A 23,443-nucleotide genomic window follows, 5' to 3' on the forward strand; every position below is an offset into this window, starting at 1 on the left:
GACACTGTGCTAAGTGCTGAAGGCACAAGTGTAAACAAGCAGGACTTTTATTCTTTTTGCGGGGAGGAGAGGGGAACGAAAGGAAACCAGGTTCGTTCCTTCATTCACTCACCTACCCATCAACAAGTAGGTAGTGGGAAAAATCTCACAGCAAGTAGATTTGAAGCAGAAAAGCAAAAGCAACAAAAAATACACACTACCCCCAAATAAACAAGAACTATAAAGGACCTACATTTTTAAAAATGGCAAAACTTCATGGAAAGAGGTAGAGAAAGATGGGAATAAACAGAGAAATACAGCACGATCGAGAATTGGAATATTTTAATAGAATGAAGAGGTTGATTCAACTTAAGTTAAACTATATTTGTTTGTACATTTAATGTAACTTAAAAAAAAAAAAAAAACACCAGTGGAATTTTCTGTTTATTAGTTTAGTTTACGTCTTGGTAACCTGACAAAATGACTCTCAAGTCAAATTTGAAGCATAAATATATGAAAGTAGGGAAGCATTATGGCAGTGTTCAAGGAGCCAGACAGTCTGACGCAAATTCAGACTTAACTGCTTGCTAGCTGTGTGTCCTTAGGTAAATTACTAAACCTAAGTCTCAGTGTCCTCATCCCTACAATGAAGAGAATAGTGTGGACTCTAGGATTGATACATGGCTCAAATGAGATACTGTTTATAGAGCTTGCTTGGAGTAATATCCAGCACAGCTACAATTTTTTTTTTACATTTTATACTGCCTTAAATATATTTAAAAGCATGCTTTCAAGTGACTAGCCAAAGAAAGAATTATTAATAAAACGAATGAGGAAAACTGGTTAATCAACTGCAAAAACACTAAAATCTCCCATTTACATCATATTCCAAAATAAATTTAAGATCAATTAAATAAGTTACTTATAATAAAAAGACTAAACCATTAAAGAACTAGAAGAAAATACAGTTAACATTTACCTAAACAAAAAAATTTAAAGCTTTTAAAGTTTAAATGGCAAACCTACCACAAACAAAATTAGAAGGAGATGACAAAGGAAAAATAAAGTTATATTTAGGACAAAATGTAAATATCCTTAATCTAAAAAAAATTACTAATAAAAGAATTCAATAAAAATAGAAATGAAATTCACACAATTTCACACAAATATTACACAATTTCATGTGTAATAAAACTGGCAAAGGTTTAAAAATAAAATTCAAAGCAATAGTGAAATGAACACATATATACGTTGGTGTATACATGTGAGAATATAAATTGGCATATTGTACTTCTAAGAATTTATTTTTTTTTAAATCAGAGATGCACACAAAGATAGATTGTCAAGAATGTTCACTCTAGCCTTCATTATAAATGTGAAAACGATGAAACAACTAAATTGCTGTAAAATTAGGGAATTAGTTAAATACGTTATCATTTATCCATAGATTGGGACACAATGAAACCCTTCAAAATCATGTTTTAGAAGAATATTTAAATGTTGGGAAATGCTCCTACTTTGTTATATACATAAGCAAAGATTTAAACACAATAAAAACAACTACTACTTTCATTATCATTACCGTTGTTCTTTTCCTCTTTATCAATGGCAGGGTTCCTGCCACAGTCAAAGTGAGGTACAAGTTCAGAAAGGCAGGATAAACAACGATGGAGGTGTGCACTGTCCTCCACGGAAGCAGAGGAGGAACATGCAGCTATTTTATAAAATCAGAGACGACTATCTGAAGAGTAAACAAGTGACTCGAGTCAGGAAAGAAAAGGACCAGCCAGCCTGGCCCATGGGAACACAGGTCAAACTCAGGTAAAAGAGTATGTACACAGGCTCAGGAGAGCGTGGAGAAAGGGACCACAGATGTACACTTTGTCCTAAAGACCATGAGAAGACATCACGGGGGAATGACATGAAGAATCGGACATTCTTAAAAAGATCACTCAAGCAATGGTGTGAGGCTTTGAGGGGTTATCTGGGGACAGGGGACTAATTAAGCCTGAATGCAAGTGAGGCATAAGAATAAAAAGGAGGGGATGGATTTGAGAAAATAGTAATGATTTAGCATTTTCTGAATGAATGCCTGAAATTAGGTTTACTATAAGTTTCAATTACTAATGTATAATTTATTCTTTATCATCGAAGACTGTACTAACATTGCATGCTACTAGAGTAATTAAAATATACAGTGTGAAAACTGTGACTGATGTCCAGAAAGAAGACGACTCACTTGAAGCTTGCCCAGTGGTAAGTCCTCATCTCTAAAAACCGGCAAACAACCATGCCCAACCAGATGCCGCCGCCGTTGCACAACAGGATGTCCAGAATGACCTGATCCCACCAGCACTCAGCAAAATTGGGCAGAAGATGCATGAAGAAAAGCTGAGAAACACAACAGATGATGGTTGTAAAAAGAAAAATTGGGATACCACATGAAAAGATAAATTTCCTTTTAATAATACCGGGGGGTGTCAAAAAAATGTATACACATGGCTTGTATTCATCTTTTGTTATCGGTATATATTGAGTATCACAATTTTAATACAGATTTTTCCTTTCTTAAAATGTGTATACATTTTTTTGGACACCCTCTGTATATTGTTTTAGGAAAAGTTGTTGACATACTAGGTTTTACTAATGTATTAAAAAAAAGAGCATAGTCTGTATTCTCGTTCTTGTTTTTCATATTGTGGATGGTTTACAAACAGTACTAATTCAAACAGCTCTTCTTCTGACATAGAGCTTTAAAGAAATGAAGGTCCCTCTTTAAAAAATTCTACTGATGAATTACATTGGCTAATGACAACATGATAAGGACCCAGGAAGGGAAAATGAGAAAAGTTTTCATACCTGCCAACAAAGCATGAGCATAATACTCAAAGTTATCAGCTTTATATTCAAGCTGTGCATTGTAGAAATATTCCAAAGATATTTGGGTAAAACAGTGAGTAAGCTATAAAAGTAGAAAGGTTAGGTCTTGATGACATGATGTAGGAAACTGATAGCTTAATAGGAAATCTCACACTAACCAATTCACAATAATAATAATCTTTTATTAAGCTCCTGTGATGTGCTAGGTGGTGAGACAAAAAGGAAGTCAAGATTCTTGATCTCAAGGGCGAGAGTCACATTGTTATCCAGAACCACCAAATAAGGTAGGCTGTGGCGAGTATTACAATGGTGACATAAATGGAACACGGTGGGGACAAGACAGATTCTTTCTGACAGATGGCAATTGGAAAAGGCTTCTGGAAGGAAGACATATAGGAGTGGGATCATTGAGGACAGAAATGAGTGGTTTAGAGAGACAGAGATGAAGACATTACAGAAAGGGTAACAGTAAGATCAAAGGTGGTACCGAAGTCTATTATGGAAATCCTTTTGTTCAAAACAAAGGGCCTATCAGCTGTGTACAGAGCAGAATGCTTTGTTGTGTAAAGGCTCATTTTAAGGTCTGCAATTACAGAGACATGGCCTGGGAGTTCTCTGGAAAGAGGCAACCCGTAATTACAAATGGCTGGAGTAATATAATGAACACTACAACATAAAACTATTCATGAAAGGATTTGGTAGACTGTAAAACATTATAAATATGAGGAGTTTGCCTTCTTAACATGCCTGCTGACCAGAAGATGCAAAACAGCTACTGCATGTGATGGTTTGCGGCTGCGTTCTGACCCCAGGTGGACCAATCACTTCCCATGAGATACAGTCCCAAGTTCCCAGCTATGAGATGGAGCATAAACTCTTGCCCTTAGGGAAGAAAGAAACTATAGCAAGAGTTGATGACACATATTTGCTGAAACGAAGCTATGTAGGGGAATGGGCTGTGGTGGACATACTTCTGCCTAAGGGGCTTTCCTGGAAAGTACCAGATTCTAAGGATGAGATGGGTCCCTGAGAGACCTGAGTAGGAGGACCTAGAGGTAGTAGTAGCATTCATTCCTTCACGAGGGATTTGGGAATTATCTGCCATGCTGTAGGCAGAGCATCTGGGACTATGCAGATATGGGCACTGCCCTCTCAAGGCATAATGTTTAGCAGAAAAGAGACACTTATCAAGTATCTAAAACATGGATGTCCAATCTGCAGCCCATGGGCCAACTGCAGCCCACAATCCATTTTTAATTGGCCCGCAGCAAATTCCAAAAATATATTTAGTTTACTTAAATAAACCAGGTGAGGCAATACGTACTTCACCTCGAGTGAGTGGCCTGGCTGTTTGTGTATTTTACCGCATATGGCCCTTGGTAAAAAACGTTGAAAAAAGATTGGGCACCCCTGGTCTAAAATGTGCTGAGCATTTCAAAGGAGAAGGTCCAGGAGCTCTATTTCTGGTGTACCAACATGGAACATAGCTAGTGGAGGGAGTAGGGAAGAGAGGTAACAGCTTGGAGGAGGGCTCTGTGGGAGGAAAGTACAGTCTTTGAAACAAAGAAAGCAAAGATGGCAAGAACACAGAGAGCTCTGTGGAGAGGGATCTCGAGGAGGATGGGGAGGTGGGCCGGGGCCAATTAACACCAAGCCTTGTAGGCTGGGTAACAAGTTTAGTGTTTGTCCATTACTCTTAAGACAAAATCCAAAGAGTTATTAGTAGGACAAGGACATGACTGGGTTGAGGTCTGAAAAGGGTCACTTTGTCAAAAGATTATATGAAGGGAGGAGACAAGTAATTCAGACAAGAGACAATGGTGGATTCAATATAGTAGAAGCAAAGGTGTGGAAAGACTTAAATGGACTGGAAGGTGTTCAGAAAAGAGCATCTATAGGACTTGGGATGACAAGACACTGAGGAGCAGGCAAAGGAAGATGCAGAAGGCCTAGTCTGTAGTGTGAGGGAAGAGGAAGCTGCGAAAGGTCAAGTGCTTTGCACAAGGTCACACTGCGGCCAGGTTATGAAGGTGCCTGGAAGTCACAGAGGTAGAACATGCTAAGACAGGATGAACATGGGCTACACATCCGGAATCCAATCTTGGCTCACCTCATGAAGCAAGCCTCTGAGCTCTGGTTCCCTCAGGTGTACATGGGGCATATACACTGGCTTTTCTGGCTCATGGTGAGGGTTTAGGATGATGTATGTACAATGGAGGGCACTGTTATGGATTGAATTGTATCACCTCAAAATCTGTATGTTGAAGTCCTAACCTCCAGTTCCTCATAATAGGACCTCATTTGGAAACAGAGTCATTGCACATGTAATTAGTTAGGAGGTCATACTGGAGTAGGGTGGGCCCCTAATCCAATATGACTGGTGGCATTATAAATGGAACGCCATGTGAATACACACAGAGAGAATGCCATGTAAAGAGGAAAGCACAGATTGGATGATGAGCCATAAGCCAGGAAACACCAAAGATGGCCAGCAAACCATGAGAAGCTAAGAGAAGACTGGTGTAGATTCTCCCTCACAGCTCTCAAAGGGAACCAAAGCTGCTGACATCCTGAACTTGTAATTCTAGACTCCAGGGCCATGAGAGGCACTTTAATAAAAGCTATATCTAAGTGGCATGCTTCTCTAAGTTAGGGTCAGGATAATGACTGGTACTGAGAAACATACTGTGCACATAGCCAAATTTTGTTCCTTGGGAATGAGTAAGAATAACTCAACAATAAATGAATTAGTTCCCAAAATTTCATTTTGCTAATAGTTTTTCAAGAATATATCTCTTTCATTCATTAAATGAGAATACTTTCAATTACTGAGATATTAGAGCTATATTGGGAATCCATTTTTCAGTTACAAAGTAGCATGAGTGCCTCTGTAATTCCTAAACACCACAATCCTATTGATCTCAAACTGGAAACCAGTTAGTGGGTAAACTACTTATTTACTTCTAAGCAGATCTCATTTACGTACCCTTTATTTGTCTCACTTGTGATTTCAACTTCATTCTTTAGCTTTATTTCACTTGTTTCTCTTTAAGATTTGTAAGATAGAAGCAGACTTTAACAAGGAGTTACTTTTTTTCTCAGAAAGCTATAAAATACTCCTAAGGGGTGGTTTAAATACAGTTTTGTACCACAGGGGCTGGAGAATGGACTGCTTGACTGTTAACTAACAGACTTTCTTCTTCCTACATACAGACTATCCACACTGCAGCGTCTAGATAATGGCCCATCCCTCCTTCTTACCTCAGTTAGCTCCCATGTAATACTGATGGTCCAGCAGAGACCATAACTACGGATCAACAAGGCCTTCATGGCCCAGCCCCAGAAATGTCCAAATGCAAATATATCAAAATGACTGATAATCCTCTCCCAGGTGATAACATGGCAGTTCACAGCATACTCCTGTTTAAAGCAAAAAGGAAAATAATTAATGATACTCTAAAAATCAACTTGTTTCCAGGATTCTGATAATAAATGGGAACTGATGTGACCTTGACAACTAACATATGTAGTCCTGCCCAATAAAAAAATTTTAATAACTGGATACTTGAAGAAAAAATGGACAAGTGTTAGAACTTATAAATTAGAACTGTTTTGCTCTGAATTGCAAAAGCTGGGTTAAAATGAGAAACAAAATAATTTTACAAAGGCTTAACACATCCTAAAAAACTACGTCACCTGACCATAAGGTAACTATGCTAAGGCAAGTAACAAAGACATAATAAAATGCCAATAACAAAGGAATAAGTCGAATCCCAACAAGTTAGGAAATTTAAAAACACATCTCTAAATACCATGGCTTAAGGAAGAAATCATAATAGAAACTTAAAATATATTTGGTATTAAATGATAATGAAAATACCGTATTATAAAAAATGATGTGATGCAGTTAAACAAAACTTAGAAAGAAGTGAAGTGTAAAGCCTTAAATGCTTCTACTAAAAAAGCTGAAGCAGTCAACTTCAGAAACTAGAAAAAACAGAATGACCCCAACTCTAAAATGTATCAGATACTACATAATTCAAATATTAAAAAACACAAAACTTTTAAGAATTTTGGTTCCATTTCTAGTATCTTTTTGTTTTTAATATATCCTTAAGCAATTTAAAATCAACATTACTTAATGGAGGTAACGGAAAACTCTGTCTACCTCCCAACTGGTCTGAGGGCTGATCTCCGTGGCTCCATCCTCACCCCCGCTGCCCAACACTTAGCCCAACACCAAGTCCTATTCATTTCACCTCCCCAAGCATTTCTTTTCTCCATCTCACCAACACTATTATTACTTGCTTAGATGTCCACAATAGCTTTGAAAATTATGAAATGTTTCAGGTATTCAAAAAAGTACAGATGATGTTCTAATAAGTACCTGAGTACCCACCTCCAGGGTAAGACTATAGAGATTTTTAACTGGTCTCTATATTCACTTTTGCTTCCTGTAATTGATTCTCTATAAACAAAATGATTTCTCAGATGATGAATCAGATCATTTTGAGTGTGTGTGTGTGTGTGTTTGTGGGGGCCGGGGGCTGGGTAAGGCATCCTTCTCAGTGTAGAAGGATATCCATACTACACGCTCTAGGCCTCTTGCCCCACTCTCTCACTCACTCTGTCATTTCCAAGGTTGGTAACCATGGAAGAAGAACATATGAACTCCAAAGTCTTTGGACATTAATTGCCTACACATGCCACGGAGAGTTCTCGTCTGCTCCCTCCTTTTGGGGAAAAGCTTGTGGTTGTCCAGTAGGATGGGGAGGAGAAGCCTGATAAATTCAGGGGGAAAGGGGATTGTACGAGCAAGGCCACATGGCCCAAGTCTAAAGCTGTCTCCTCCACTGTGCTTTTTCCAGGAAGAAATCAAGCCAATATGCTGCACTTTTTTTGTTTCCAAACTCGACTGGAGATGGGGGTATTATTAATTGACGCCCTAAATACCAACTTTCCATGGCCTTTTACGGCCTTTAATTACATTCAGAATAACATCCAAACTCCTTATCTGAATCTCGCCAGCCTTAGGAACCGCCCTCTTCTGCTTCTTGATTTCTACTCTCCTTTAGCTCTTGACTGATCTCAGTTCCCCCAAGTAAGGGCCTCCTCACTGGCTATACTCCCTTCCTGAATAATGGGCCCAACCCTCTACCCTCACTTTGCTTGGCCAACTCCCATTCACTTTTCAGTTATCAGCTTAAACATCCGATCTTCATGGAAGCCTACCCTGACTTCCCAGACTAGATTTAGGTCCCTTTGGTAAGTTCTAATAGCACCCATTTCTTTCCCTTTATTGTACTGCACACATCATGCTTTCTTGGTTCTATGACACATTCTTTACACACTGGAATAAAGAATTGGGATGAAAATTCCAATATATTACAATGTTTGGTGCATTTAATATAAGGTTTCTTTTTTCACCCTCCCAAAAGCCATACCTATAATTGATGGCACATCTTAAAATTAATGTTGACTTCCTGACCCCCAATGATCAATTTTAATGTTATAAAAAGAGAGACAACCAGACAGCATGTGCCTCCTAGTGTGACACACAGCAACCACCTATGAAGCAGTCCCACCATAGAACATAGAACTGAACTGGAATCTGGAATCAGCTTCTACATCTAACATCCAGTTTATAGGAAACATGGGGCACATGGAAATATGTTAGATGATACCCTGCAAATGCAAGCTGCAAAATCCAGATGTGAGAAACTCTATAGAATAAACAATATGGTTTCTTTGACAAATGAACTTCAAGGTAAAAAGAGGTGAGGAGGGACTATAGGTAAAAAGAGATTTCAGAGCTGTAGCTAATGCAATGTGTGGACCTTGTCTGGATCCTATTTTGAACAAATCAACTGTGAAAAACCTTTACGAGGTGATTGGGGAAATGTGAACACTGACTGCATGCTGTTAACCGATAAGCAATTGAAAATGGCACAGCAATTATATTGAAGAAAAGTCCCTATATCTTAGATATAATATCTGAGAACTGTTTCAAAATAATCCAAGATGTGAAGGGTAATAATGAAATATGATTAGGTAACGTGTTGATAAAATTTTTTGAAAGTGTTGAAGTTATCTTGAGTGTAAGAAAAGGAGCCAACAATTATTAAATTTGCTCCATTTGCTTCCTGTAGGCTCTAAGCTCCAAGAGGACAGGGAGCGTTCCTACACTTTTCCCCACTACCACCAGCATGGTGTCTACCACACAGGAAAAGCTTACTTACTAAATAGAAGATTGCTGCTTCAGACAACCCAGTTTACAAATGAGATGTGCTCTGAAAGCTTGTCTGAAGCTTAGAACACGTATTTTTGAGTAGGATTAATATTTAGAAAACTAGGAAACTTTCCAGACAATTATACAGACACACACACAAAACTGCCTCTAATAAGGTTTCAATGACCCCCCAAATCCTATTTTATTAATGTAATTGTAAGGGAAAAGGGAGTCTGAATTTCAACATGCGGTACCAGGCAAGGATGTGAGCCTATCTAGATTAGGAGTAGGTAGCAGCGCTGAAGAAGCGAGGAGAGCAGATGGTCCTGGGAACCAGGGAACTATAGACTCTCTGTCTTGCATGAAGATATTTCTCCTCATCACAATTCTATCAAAGGGAAGGTGTTTCTCTAGAGCCATCACAGTTCTTAGAACTGTGAGGGATTACTTTAAAGAAGTAGAAAGTGATTAGATATTAGAGATAAAGACTGAGGTTTTCTAGCACCAGCTGGACGCCTAAAAGCTGAAAACAGCCTCATGCTTCAATTTTTCAGCAAGAAAGAATATGCCAATACTTGAAAACTAGGTTTCAAAAGCCGGTTTCAGGTCTTTTGGGGCTGCCATTGTGACAGTCGGCTGTCCCTGTGATGTCAAATTCCTAAGGAAGCTAGATGTCAAAAGCATCATTAGATTTAACCTCCCTACCTCGCTGTGAGAATGGGATCAACAGAGACTCACCTGGAAATCCACATACAAGTCAGTTTACTTTGTTCAAAAGCCCAAGAAAATTGTGAGGGAAAATATCTTATCTGAGGTATCCTTCTCCTAATCTCTATTTCATAGACTTCTGTGAATGCCAAAGCACTTAGGATTATAACTATATACAAGAACTATATACTTGAAGACCAGTCCAAAGGGAAAGTACGGGTTTCAGAGACAAAGGGATCCTACCAGCCTGTACTGTGAGTGAAATACTCATCCTTTTTAAGCTTCTTTCCTCATGGGTAAGATGGGGATATTAATGCTGGACATGCATGTGAGAAGCTTATACAAACTCAATATAAAGCCCAGCATAGCACCTGGCAGAATTGACAACCCACAATCCGTCACTGCTATCGTCTTCACCATAACCGTCATAATTGCTACTGTCATCATTAGAAGCTGTAAGTCACCCTGTGCCAGCCTCTTCCTTAGAGTAAGAAACCCCAACAGACTTTTCTCCCTGAGATTTTAAAGTAATTTTTGGCATTTTTATTTTTGGCTATAGCATGTCTTTTATAAAAGTTAAAGAAAAATTTCTGGAAACACCATTCCAAGAGTCTGACCAATCTCAACTATGGTGGAAGGATTATTAAGTCCCTTTTATTAAGTCCCTTCCCATTGTTTCTTGTTTGTTGAACAAGGGCCTGTTTATGGCCCAAAAGCATGTTCTCCTTTTCTGAGCATCACTAGCTTTTTCTTCAATCTGTACCAAATGTTAGGCATTAAAAAAGCGGGGGGCAGGGGAGGGCAAGGGGAGAGGAACAGCATTATAGTATAAAATAGTCAGTAGTTTTAGATAAGAATAAAGTTATTTTCTGTGGTTTAATAAAAATAATGAGTGCAGCGGACTAAATCATTACAACTGGCCCTTCATGCAAGCAGGTAGGAAGGATCATGGCATCAGGACCAGAGTGGGAAACAGAGGTGCTGAGGGTGACAATGATGAAGCAGCCGCCGCCACCATCACTGAAAACCTGGTGTGTGCAAGTCAGCATGCTGGGACTCGTAGATAATGTTACTTCATTTCATTCACAGTAAACTCCCAAAATAAATATTATTTCACTTTATTAAAAAGAGAACAGGCTAACAAGTGCGTTGCCCAAAATCCTACAGCTAACAAGTGACAGAGGCAGAATTCACACCCAAGGCCATCTGACGATAATGTCCACTCTTCCTACCACCCCCCTTAGCTCCAAGTGAGGATTTCATTTCCCTGACTATATCACGCACCTCATCAACCCGCCCAGAGACCTGGTTTTTATATATTTACATAAGAGATATGGCAAAAGAACAATTTAGAATGTACAACCAACTTCCTCCTACAAGCAAGAGCCCACCAATTTCTCTGAGGCCACCGACAAGTACATACCATGATATCTGCTTCCCTCGTGGCGTATCGAAGATTCGGATCTAGCCAGTACATAAGAGATTTCACCTGCTCAAAGTTCAGGAAGAGGAGGAAGACCAGGAACAGGAAGTAGAGCACACTGAGTCCTGAGGGAAGCAGAAACAACCTCATGTTGAGGAAGATCCAGGTGTCAGACGCGCAAAACACATTAGACTCAAATCACTTATGGCCAAAGCAGACAACTGATTTGTAACACAGCGTGTTGAGACCCCATTACAATCTTGTATTCCCTTTGATGCGAGTCTGATACTCAGTCATAATTCAGATTGAGAGGATCAGTGATAGTTGATGAGAAAATGATGCTTAAGCTGAGACTTGAAGGACGGGCAGACAGAGGGTGTGTGTGTGGGGGTAGACAGGTGGACGCAACATTCAGGCAGAGAAAGGTATGTAGGTAAGTCCCTGGAAAGAGAAATGTCTGGGAGCTGGCACGTGGCTGGGGTGACGGCAGAAAGGGGAAGGCAGTAAAGTGGCACTGAAGTGAGAGTCAGATAAAACAAGGAGCACCTGATGGGTTTTAAATAGGGAAATAAGATGATCTAGGTAACATTTTACAAAGCTGACTCTGGTTGCTGTGTGGAGGGTGGATGGAGGTGGGCAAGGCTGAGTGTGGACAGCCTAGTCTGGGGACACTTCAGTAGTGACCAGCGTGAAGTGCGAGAGGTGGCCCAGGGCCACTCACCCACATCGTAACACTTGATATTAGCCCTTGCAGGCATTATGTTACTATCACATCATATCATAATTGGTATCCTAATTATCCCACGTCATTTAAAAATAAAGTTAATCTACTTTAAGAAGGCAAAAGCCTGTTAATATATTTTAGAAAGGTTTAAAAACCAACCATCAGTGGCTTTGTCATTTCTCTTTCTGTCGAACCTGCTGAATGAAAATGTTAATGTAAGACATCTAGATACTGTGATACAAATGACCTTGGATCATAGCACCCCATCCAAATTTGGCTCAGAGCTAATCTGCAATGAGCCACTCCAGAGGCGAGAATACCCATGGCTGGAATGGAATCCCCGGTTAATGGCTGCTGTGCCAGGCCTTCCAACAGGGAGCTCCTGGTCCCTGGAGAGCTGGGAACAGGGGCTTGAGAGTAGCATGGCCACCAAGTCATGCACCCCAGGGAACAGGGAGCACGTTTTTAGGCACGTAGGTATGTAGTCCTCCTCGGGTTTGTCCTTATGTACCAGCTATTTTTACAAATTTTCACCTCAAATGCCCCCCACTACACTTTTTATTATAATCCTTTCAAAATAATTACTTTAAGACAGAAAAAAAGTATCTGTGGAGCAGAGGTTCTTAAACTGGAGTTCAGGTTTGGGCTTCAACGTCTGTGAAGCCCAGATATAATATGCAGAATTGTGTGTGAGAGCATGCGTGTGTGTGTGTGTGTGTGTGTGTATGTGTGTGAGTCTATAGTTATCAAATTGTCAAAGGGCTCCATAATCCCAAAAAGATCTCAGGTAAGAAATAAAACTGCTCATTACCTACAACGGACCACTTGAAATAGAAAAAACTCTGATGTAGTCAACTAGCTGAAAATAACTTTTAACTTCAATCAGCAACACTATTAAGTTCAATATTAAGATGTAAGTATGATGCAACCAGGATCATCTTTTTAAAAGTGTAAATGAACCATGTCACTTCTCTGCAAAAAATCCTCCCATGACTTCCCACTGTTCATATCTACAATCCTTACTGGCCCACAAGCCCATAGGCTTCCATCTACACGCAACTCTGACCACTCTCTCACTATTCCCCGGGGAGCCGCAATGCCCTGGCCACATTGGTCTGGAACACATGAAGCTTTTTCTAGCTGGGGACCATTTTCGTAGCAATTCCTTGGTCTTGCCTCCCACCTCCCATCTTTGCATGCTTAGATTCTTCTTTGCATGCAAGTTTCCAATTAAGCATCCTGCCTTCAAGCCTCCTGTCACGCAAAAGCAGCTACCCAGTCATTATCACCTCATACGGTTTGAATAAATGTCCTAACATTTAAGCAACAGCTGATATTTTTTATTATGGATTTGTTTAAGTTTGTTTGCTATAGTTGTCTCCCCTCCTTGGAGCCCCTCCAGCCTGGAAGAGCCGCTCCTGGGCTGTCTGGCCCTCTTGTGCAGCCTCAGGGCCAGAGCAGCCTGCCACACAGAGGTACTCAGTGAACCCTTGCTGAGCAAATGATGAAGACTGACCACTAAATTCAAAGAAATTTACTTATGATCTCTGAATATTGAAAGAAAAACAAGCAATCTTGAGCAAAAATGTCTATCTTTAGGGTCCTTTTGGGTAAGATTACATTTTCATAAGTTAAAATAATTTATTTGATATCTTATTTAGGCAAGATGAAACCAGTATCTACAGTTTTGAGGATCTATTTTAAAATCCATTCAGGTGATTTGACTATTTGGACTAGAAATCAAATGAAAATAAGACATCCAATATTTGTACTAGATGCTTATCACTAAACCTTAGTTCTAATCAGGGCTCTTTGTCTAAAGACTTCTCCCTTTTCCAAGTTCTTTCTCATTCATAACTGAGGAGATTGCTGGGTTTTCAGTCCTCCTGGTGCTGACGAGACCAATGTGCTCATAGGATGCACTTGAGCTTGCACTAGCAAAGAGAAACATGAAGATGCATGAAGAAAACCAAGCCTTATGTATTCCCTATGTCAAATCCTGTGTATATTAAGAGACAACAGCATAAGAAAGGGGTTAAGTGGAGTTGAAACAGTTCACATGTATGAGAATTTTTGTTATCACCAGTACTTCATTTTGTGACAAAGATGTTAATAAAAAATTTACATTAGGAACACCAAGAAGTAAAAAAGTAGAGTGGTAAATAAAACTGCTTTGATGATATACAGAAAAAGATTTTTTAAAGTAGAATATATTTTCAAATCTAATGGGTAACTCACCAAAAACCATTCGCCATAAGGCTGGATGAGGTCGAGTAAACGGACCTGTGGAGAGAACATTATAAGGTTAGAACAAAATGATTTCAAACCGAGACAAGAATATGTTGCCCATCTCCATAAGTAATAAAAAGCTCTCCACTGTTAAAATTATTTTTCTACATAGATATTTTGAAGTCAAAGTCTAGGTTGAAATGTTTTATTCACATTGTAACAACCATAGCCAAAGTCATAACAGGCATCAATCTCCACAATAGGTTTTTTGTTTGTTTTTTAAATTTTTTCTTTAGACTCAGACCATTATTTCCCACGGAAACAATGTTATAACAGTGAGTAGGTTACCAGGCTAGCCTTTAAGTGTATGTAATACATATTGTACTTAACAAGTGAAATCTCCCTGCTACCCAGGAGCTCGGGGAAAGAGGTTCTGGACATTGTGTGTACTTGTGGTGGGAAAGGGGTGGACTGGCGGACTCTGACTCTGAAAATGAAAAAGAGAGAACTACTGTTTTTTGAAAATCAGTGAGGTGGGAGTGAGGCTGAAAACAAACCGTTTGAGCACTTGCTAGTGCAGTAGCTTTTGATCATGAACTGTGGTAACAAAATACCTTTTACCTGGCAAACAAGTTCCTCTACACAGATGCAGATTCCACACAATTAACTTTCACTGTAAGTGATACACCGATAGATTTTATTTTTATTTTATTTCATTTAAAAAAAAGTAGAAGCAAGCAAGCTGGGCCTTGGTCTGCCGCATTGATTTATCACCAACTGAAGGTTACAACTTGCAAAGGTTGAACACTGCCATGGCCATCTGACCTATCTGGGGCTGCCCACACTTTTGAGACAGCCTTCCTACACTTGGAGGATTTCCAGTGTTATGGATCCCGTATCTCCAGGGGAGATGCCAGAGCTTGCTGCCCAGCCTTCTTTATAACCAGCGCTCAGTTCTTCAGTTGTATACGTCAGACTTGACCTCAGGAGCTGGCGATAGTAAAGGTCAATATGCACAACTATTCTTTCCTCTCTCCTTTTCTCTCGGGCCCTGGCCAGCAGGGACAGTAGTGGGGGAGGTGGCGCTGCTCACACTGGTGAAGGCGGTACTGGTGATTGTGGCAGTAGCAGTTCCATTAGAATTTGCTGCAGAAGTGACAGTGGGACAGACTATGCTCACTGGGGTTTCCTCATTAGGTCAGTTCTGAGTGACATGGCAGTTTCTAGAAGCTTGCCTGGGACCTAGTTTCCTAGCTTTCTATGATTCCTCCTAGAGCCAGTCAATATCCTATAATAGGTTTTTTAATCAGCACAGTCAGCTTCTGTTGCTTACAACCTGGAATCCTGTCTGAAGCAAATATTACATTGTAATTTTTATCCTGAAACTCACTCTAAAATCTCTCTCTTCTTACAAAGACTACATTGAACCATATTTTAGCAGCTTTCTTTTGATGAATCAAGTTCATATCAGGAAAATCAGTTACAAGTATCCCCATCATACAATTCTATTCATTCCTGAGTTTTAGACGGTAAGAATTCAGAAGGTAGGTTAGGTTCCTGAGAGACTCTGCTTTATCGAAATTAATTTGTTGTCTGAGTTTTAAATGACAAGAGAGGGATTTATTTAAAAGTTTATCCAAATCTGTTCATTATCTGGGTTCTGATAGCAAGGGTTCAGACAACAAAGAATACCTGAGGTCTTTTTAATCATCTGCTCTGTCACGCAAGGTGTCATGCGGGGTCTCTGGTCCCACTCCCCACATAAGAACGCAGGACATGGTGAGGCCAAAAAGGAACACCCATGGAGCCATAGATAGGGGAGTCATACCACTATAGTCTCACTGGCGGCTGGGCTGGAGACACAGGAGGCAGGAGCCACACAATCCGCAAGCCGCCGTGCACTTGTCTCTGTCAACCAACCCCACTTGCTAGCTGAAATCCGCCTCTCTGCAATCTGCAATCTACACTCTGGCACGCCATGCCACGCCACGCCACACCACGACGCCACACCACCACGTCACACACTTTGCTAGCTTAGCCACGGCAGTTACATCAGTGGCTAATAGCTAACGGGTAACAGCCGATGGCCAACTAGTGACAGCTGAGGACCATCTACTAGCTGAGCCAGCACCTTTCCATATGAGGCCGAGAGCCTGGAAACTGCTGTCTGGGGCTCTGTCCCCACAGCTCCTTTCTCAGAAAAGCACAGTGAAGCATAGAAACTAGAATCCTCCTTTAGGTAACATAATGCAGTTAACTTTCTTCAAAAGTTATTAGAAAACTGACGGCTAAAAATGCCGTCTTTTAAGTAATTTTATGTTCCTGATACTTTTCTTCACTGATTTTTGGTTGACGTCTCTTGACTTGTCATCATGAATAAATGACCTTTGTATTATGATGGCTGTCTGGCTTGAAAATATTACTTCATCCATACCACTGAATTAACCTTTCAGACCTAACATGGGACCCCAGCTTTCTCAATGGTTTTGTCTTACAAGGTCCGACTCTAAAATTTTGACCTATTATTTGCTTTGCAATAAAATTCCATGACCAAACAACACTTAAAATCATGTAAGTAATGTTATTCTCAAGAGCAGTCATATTAATTTATAATAGTCAGCAGCACTTTCCTAAGCACTCACTGTGTACTAGGCTGGGGGCTGAGTCACCCCACACATTATCTCTTAGTTCTCCTGACAGCTGGGTGATGATGGTGGTACCATCACCCCCATTTACAGAGAAGGACACTGAGCCTCAAGGGGTTTGCCCAGCCACACAGCTCACAGGACTCCATTCCGGTCTGAGAGTGCATATGTACTTTCCCATCAACTCTGTTAGGCCTGGGCCAGCTCAAGAGGGGGAACTGAGGGTCTTGGCTATGACCGTGTCAGGGCCAGGAGAGCAGGGAAAGGAGAAAGCCGGTGAGTGGTACTGAGTTGCTGTAACCTGGAATTGATAAGAAAGTTCAGGAAAAAACTGGAAGGACAAGGAAAAGGCAGGGAACTGATGGAAGATCCCTCATAGCAACCAGTAGAAAGGCCTCCCAAGTCCTCTTCCACCTGCAATTACTTTAAGCGAAGCCTTTTGAAAACAGACCTGGCCCTTGCTTATCTGACCCTAAGTAGTGTGTTCCAGAGTAAATAAGAGGATGGGGTGGTGAGGAATTTGGGGTTGAGGGGGCCTTACAGCTCTCCTTAACCTAGCATACAACTGCTTCAGCCCAAGGGTCTTTGTCACCCTGTGATGCCCTGTGACAGGCACACATTGTTCCAGAACCTGAAAAGAATTTTCATCTCACTGTAGTGCTGTTTGGTTGTCTTTCTTTTTTTTTTAAGCCTTATCTTGACTTATCCCTAAATGAATTCTTTCCTCTTTTCTCTATATTTCCCACTTACACATCATATCATATCACAATGTTTCTCAAAAAATACAAGTTTTAAAAATGTCCTTTCAGCTTTGCAAATTGAAATGCACTGGATTTGAAAAAGAATTCAGAAATCTGATGTGGTGGGTTTCAGAAGAGGACAGAGGAGTACCAAGGTCTCTGCCCTGAACTAGGTAGGTGGGAATCATCTACATCTTTTACCTACAAAAGGTGAGGTAAAGTACTGGAATGTAAGGTGACCCTTTCAGGAGTGAACTTCAAAACCCAAATCCAGGTTTTGAGTCATCAAATCTGCCCACTTCTTAGAAGTGCATTCTAATAGCATTACTCATTAAGGGGACCATCTTTTCCATCAAAGAGAGTAATTCTGCTAAAAGTATTATTATGCTTTTTTAAAAACCTAGGATGAGGCTGGTCTTTTCCTTTAACGAACCTTGATATTTATGCTCACTGACTACTCCGATCAAGTCACCTGTTTCAAAGCCATGCTTTCCTCAGCATGCATCTCCCCAGGCATATTCGCACTACCTATAGCCTTCCCGAACATTTGCTTTACCACACATCTTACTCCCAACTAACTGTTTACAAGTGTTCCAGTAAAGGGAGGATTCCTTCTCTTCCTCTGAAGTGCTCCACCTCCGGTTATGCTTATTACCTTTACTTTATTTCTAACCTGATAAAAGCTGCCAGGAAGAGTCTGGATGTCTAGTTCAGGGACTCTTCTCCTTGATAATGCAGAGAAATGCAGAAGGCTTCTTAGAGTTGTGGTGAAGAAATGAGTGCTGTTTTTGTTTTGGATTGTGTTTTCTTACTAGGCACATTTAAAAACTGCATGTTTTACCTTCTTCATCAGTCCCTACATCTAGAGTACATAATTTTAATCAGATTTTAAGAGCAGGTTTAATTTCAAAAGAAATAGAAATCAGATGTCTTTGTCATGAGAAGAGCTAGTTAGCATTGAAAAAACTACCTCAGAAATTGGAAAAAAGGTCATTGCTTGACTTGCCAGCAACAGTTATACCAATGAATAACAAAGTTTAAGGGACCCAACCTTAGGGAGGTATAATTCTTTTAACAAGAGTTAGAAGTTACATTTGTGTCCTCAGGCCCTCTTAGTCTGCTTCTTCCCTTATTTTTTTCACTTTACTGAGGTATAATTAACAAAAATATTTGATTATTTTTATTTTAAAAGTTTAAATGTCTCTAGAAAAAAAAACTAGAAAAGGTAAAATTATTTCAAATAAGCAAATTTGAAACCTAAGAAAGAATTTTTTTTTTTTTTTTAAACATCAAAAAGTAGTGGAGCAGGAGACAGAGAATGAGGGGAGACAAGAACTTTTTAAAATTTTTTATTTTATTTTATTTTGTAATTAAGACTTATTGGGGTAATGGTTCGTAAAATTACGTAGCTTTCAAGTGTACAATTCTGTAGAATCATCTATGTATCGCATTGTGTGTTCACCACCCAGTCAGTTCTCCTTCCATCACCATATATTAATATTTAACCCCGTTAACCCTCATCTACCACTCCCCTCCTCGCTTATCGTCTGGTAACCACTAAACTATTGTCTGAGTTTTTATTTCTTTATTTGTTTTCTTGTTCCTTTGTTGCTTTCAGTTTTATATTCCACGTATCAGTGAAATTATGTGGTTCTCGACTTTTTCTGTGATTTATTTGACTTAGTATAATAATCTCAAGATTCAAACAACAACAACAAAATTTAGAAGACAGCGAACCTTCCAAATCACCTTCAAACCTCAAAGAAATGTAATTAGCACCATCTTTAGCTCAGAGAAGCAAAATGAGCCCAAAGGACAAAGAAGGATAAATATCAGGAAAATCAAGAAGTAACTACTAGTTAGCTCTCCTCAAAATACTGTAAAGTTCTGAACAGTGTTTCTCTTGCAGGTAAGTGAAGGAAAAGAGAGCACTAATTCTGTGAACTCTTTTGCTGACAGATTCATCACTTAATTAACATATATTTATTGAGAGGTTGCTGTGGGCCAGGCACTGGGGGTACAGAGAAAGTTTGGGTGAGGTGGGGTGGGAGGGGGAGGAACAGTTCAAGGAAGCCTTCAGAAGCCAGAAAAGTACACCAGAAGGTCACCTGTTGAAAGGAATCTCAAAGCCAACTGGAGACTGAAACAGGTTTCTAAATTACACTCCAGGGATACAGTGATACACTTGAATGTCAGTTGCTATAATGAGATGGAGGTTGTATTAAAAAAAAAAAATTGTTAAGGGGACCAAAAGAGAATGGGAGAAGAGACAATGACAGAAGAGAAGTATGAAGTGGTTGTCAGACCCTTTCCTTGCCCAGTCTCATCTCAGGGTCTCTCCCTCCACGTCTATTTATAGGACTGAAGAAAGGACCTCTTAAACCTCCGCCTGTTACTCATCCTGTTGATTGGCAAAGGAAATTTTGTTGAGTGTTCAGTCCTATCCCATAAAACTCAGGGGTAAATTCTAAGCCGATGGAGGTAATCCTGTTATTTTATTCAGTCAATGAGACCTACTAACAATCTACTATGTGCCTACTCCTCTAGACACTATAAATTTCTGTCCTGGGTTCTGGTTGGAGAGAGGCATGTGGCCCAATGTTAGACAAAGAGAACTGAGGGCTAGTCTGCTGGAGGGTTTCTAAAAAAGGTTTCTTCATGCTTAAAAAAATACACAGAAAGAAATGATCTTTCCTTCTGCTGGCATTGTTCAGGACTATATGTCCAGCACTGTAACAGTGACCTCAGGATCATTAGGGAAGCAAAGCACAGGTTAGGACCAACATGCTAAAGACGGTGGATCAGAAAGAGGTAAAGAACTGGGGTCCTCATGTCACTGAGATACTGAGTAGATGGCCAACCCTGGAACTACTCTATCTCGGAAACTTCTGCATAATGTACAAAAGTAAACTTTTCTTTATTCTTTACGCCATTTTGAAATGGGTTTCCTATTGCTTGTCGCCAAAAGCATCCTGTTATAAAACCCTATGGAGAAAATCAAGAGCTTTCTTTGTTATTTAGACTCTGTACAAAAAGAATCATAGGACCCCTTCCTGTAGGAGTTAAGCAATTCTACCACACAGATAGCATATATAAACTCAGACATATGAGACATATGGACACAATCAATTTAGGCCTATACTCAAGCATGCATGGCAGCCCTTCCTAGGTCAAGGATAAATTCCTTTGAAGTTGCCAAAACAGAACCATTCTGGGAATGCTATCCACTGCATATACTTCTCCAAAAAGTGCCTTTCAAGGAGAAAACAAATGTTGGGCTCTGTTTCTCTGATTCATTTTCATTACTTAATTTGAGAACATGTGCCAAGGGTGGGAGAGAACAGAAAATACCATGTTTCCCGGAAAATAAGACCTAGCCGGACAATCAGCTCTAAAGCATCTTTTGGAGCAAAAATTAATATAAGACGTGATGATTATATTATATTACACCCAATCTTATATTATATTAAAATAAGAGCTGATTGTCCGGCTAGGTCTTACTTTCGGGGAAATTCGGTAATGTGACAAGACTGGAGCAAGTAGGGGCATGTATATTCCACTCAGAGAAGCAGTCATCCAGCATCATGGCTCCTGGACTGGCCTGAAGTCTGAATGCTGGCTCTGGGAGAGGACAAGCACACAGCTCAGAAGCACCATTTCCTAGTGATCCTGCCAATTCCCCCATCATTTCTATGGCACTTCCCAAAGCCACCCCAAACTTAAAAATATTCAGTAACATTCTTTAAAGTGGAAAACTAATCTTTTTTTTTTTAAAAGACTTTATTGGGGAACAGTGTGTACTTCCAGGACTTTTTTTTTCCCCAAGTCAAGTTGTTGTCCTTTCAGTCTTAGTTCAGCTTCAAGTTGTTGTCCTTTCAGTCTTGGTTGTGGAGGGTACAGCTCGGCTCCATGTCCAGTTGCCCTTGCTAGTTGCAGGGGCGCAGCCCACCATCCCTTGTGGGAGTCGAGGAATTGAACCTGCAACCTTGTGGTTGAGAGCCCACTGGCCCATGTGGGAATCCAACCGGCAGCCTTCGGCGTTAGGAGCACGGAGCTCCAACTGCCTGAGCCACCGGGCCGGCCCCTGGAAAACTAATCTTAATGTAAAATGTAAATAAATGGATCTTTAGAAAACAAGGTAGACCCAATGTGTTTGCTATGTACACAAGGCTTCAGGAGACTCCCTCTCAGCACTCCCTTTCCTAGCATCCTAATCCTTCTTACGGAGAATATTGAATTGCTATGGTCCTTTTCCATGTCTGTCTGAAACCTTGTTTCGGGCATGTTCTGCCTTCAGATGAGTGGTAAGTGAGAGCATGCGTACACAGAGGTTTTGGACTTGCATGTGACCCATCACTCCTTCCTCCTTCCTTTCCTATTTCTTCGTTTCGGAACAAGAATGTGTTCCAAAACACATTCTATGCTGTACCTGTCCCACTATTGCGCTCTGGAAACACATAACTTGTCTGGTTTCACAGGTTCACTCCAAGAGAGGAATTTTGCTTCAGGATGAATCTTCTATTAAGTCACACAGTCTATAATATTCTGTTAGAGCAGCCTGTACTGACTAGGACAGCAGATTTCCGTATCTTGAAAGGTTTTCACTGAGAAAAAAAATTTTCTAATCTAAAAGCTTGAGTGGTTGGAGAGTTAAATGCGGCTCCCCAATAACTTGGCTATCTACAACAATTCATTCCCTTAAGCATTCAGGCTTGGTTTTACTGGTTGGAATATGCTATCATAAAAAACCAAATAGTGCTACAGAAAGATCAGCAAAAATATAGCACAAAATTCCACTGCCACCATCTTGGAAATCCGGAAGGCTCTGCCATGTGTGATACTGTGATTTATAAGAAATATGTATTTGGAACAGGGTCTTCTTCCCTGTTTCTGACACAGAGCTCCTAAAACCCCTGGAATTTCCTAATTGATGAGAGCAATCAAGTGTTTTGTTATGTTAATGAGGTGACTACAAGAAAGTACCTAAGTATGGGGACTGGTTGCCAGTGGAGCCAACCATGTGATTAGAGGGTTGGAAATTTCAGTCCCATTCCCAGGCCTTGGAGAGGGGAAAGGGGCTGGAGATTGACTTCAGTCACCAATGGCTGATGACTTAATCAGTATTGCCTATGTGATAAAGCCTTCATTAACCCCAAAAGGATGGGGTTTGCAGAGCTTCTGGGTTGCTAAACTGTGTACATGCCAGGAAAGCAGTGCTCCTAGGGAGGACATGGAAGCGCCTCACCATTTCCACATACTTTGTATTTCTTCATCTGGCTGTTGATGAATAGCCTTTGTTAACAAATTGGTAGGGTAATTTAGTGAATAAACTGGTTTCCTGAGTCTTGTGAGCCTATCTAACAAATTAATGGAACCCAAGTAAGGGGTCATGGGAACCTCTGATTTATAGCCATTCAATCATATGAGCAAGTGCAGGTAACAACCTAGACTTGCAATTGGCCTTTGAAGTGGAATGGGGACTGTCTTGTGGGACTAAACTGTGGGATCTGATGCTGTCTCTGGGTAGATAGTGTTAGAACTGAACTGAATTGTAGGACACCCAGCTGTGGACAGAGCATTGCTTGTGTATGGGAAGAACCCCACCACCCGCCCCCCAACACACACACATAGGAATTGGTAATAGAATCCTATTACCATCGTATATTTCCAGGTAGCAATCAGTAACATTCATAATGAGCTTCGTATATTACACATTATAGTCTACTGAATAAATAGGAAGATAGAGGAGAAACACATCTTAAAACATCGTATTTAAAACTTGATTGGGGCCTATGGAGCATAACTCATAAGAAAGACTGAAACAATTTCAAAATATCACAAGTGTAAAAGAAACAGGATACAAGAAAATGAGCATTTAGAAATGGT

General features: G+C 40.2%; 1 protein-coding gene across 2 annotated transcripts in view; it reads right to left on the bottom strand.

Moving 5' to 3' along the window:
- PTDSS1 (phosphatidylserine synthase 1) overlaps positions 1 to 23,443 on the bottom strand; it is a 70,481-nt gene that overhangs the window by 32,203 nt on the left and 14,835 nt on the right. For both annotated transcript variants that reach the window (XM_019718401.2, XM_019718402.2), the window contains exons 3-6: positions 14,182 to 14,226; positions 11,220 to 11,344; positions 6,121 to 6,279; positions 2,219 to 2,370 (exon numbers count right to left, since the gene is read on the bottom strand). In XM_019718401.2, the coding sequence (XP_019573960.1) occupies positions 2,219 to 2,370; positions 6,121 to 6,279; positions 11,220 to 11,344; positions 14,182 to 14,226 (481 nt within the window). The remainder of the gene's footprint in view (positions 1 to 2,218; positions 2,371 to 6,120; positions 6,280 to 11,219; positions 11,345 to 14,181; positions 14,227 to 23,443) is intronic.

Source organism: Rhinolophus sinicus, chromosome 6, assembly GCF_057876585.1.
Source record: "Rhinolophus sinicus isolate RSI-liver-muscle chromosome 6, RSI-T2T, whole genome shotgun sequence".
NCBI lineage: Eukaryota > Metazoa > Chordata > Mammalia > Chiroptera > Rhinolophidae > Rhinolophus > Rhinolophus sinicus.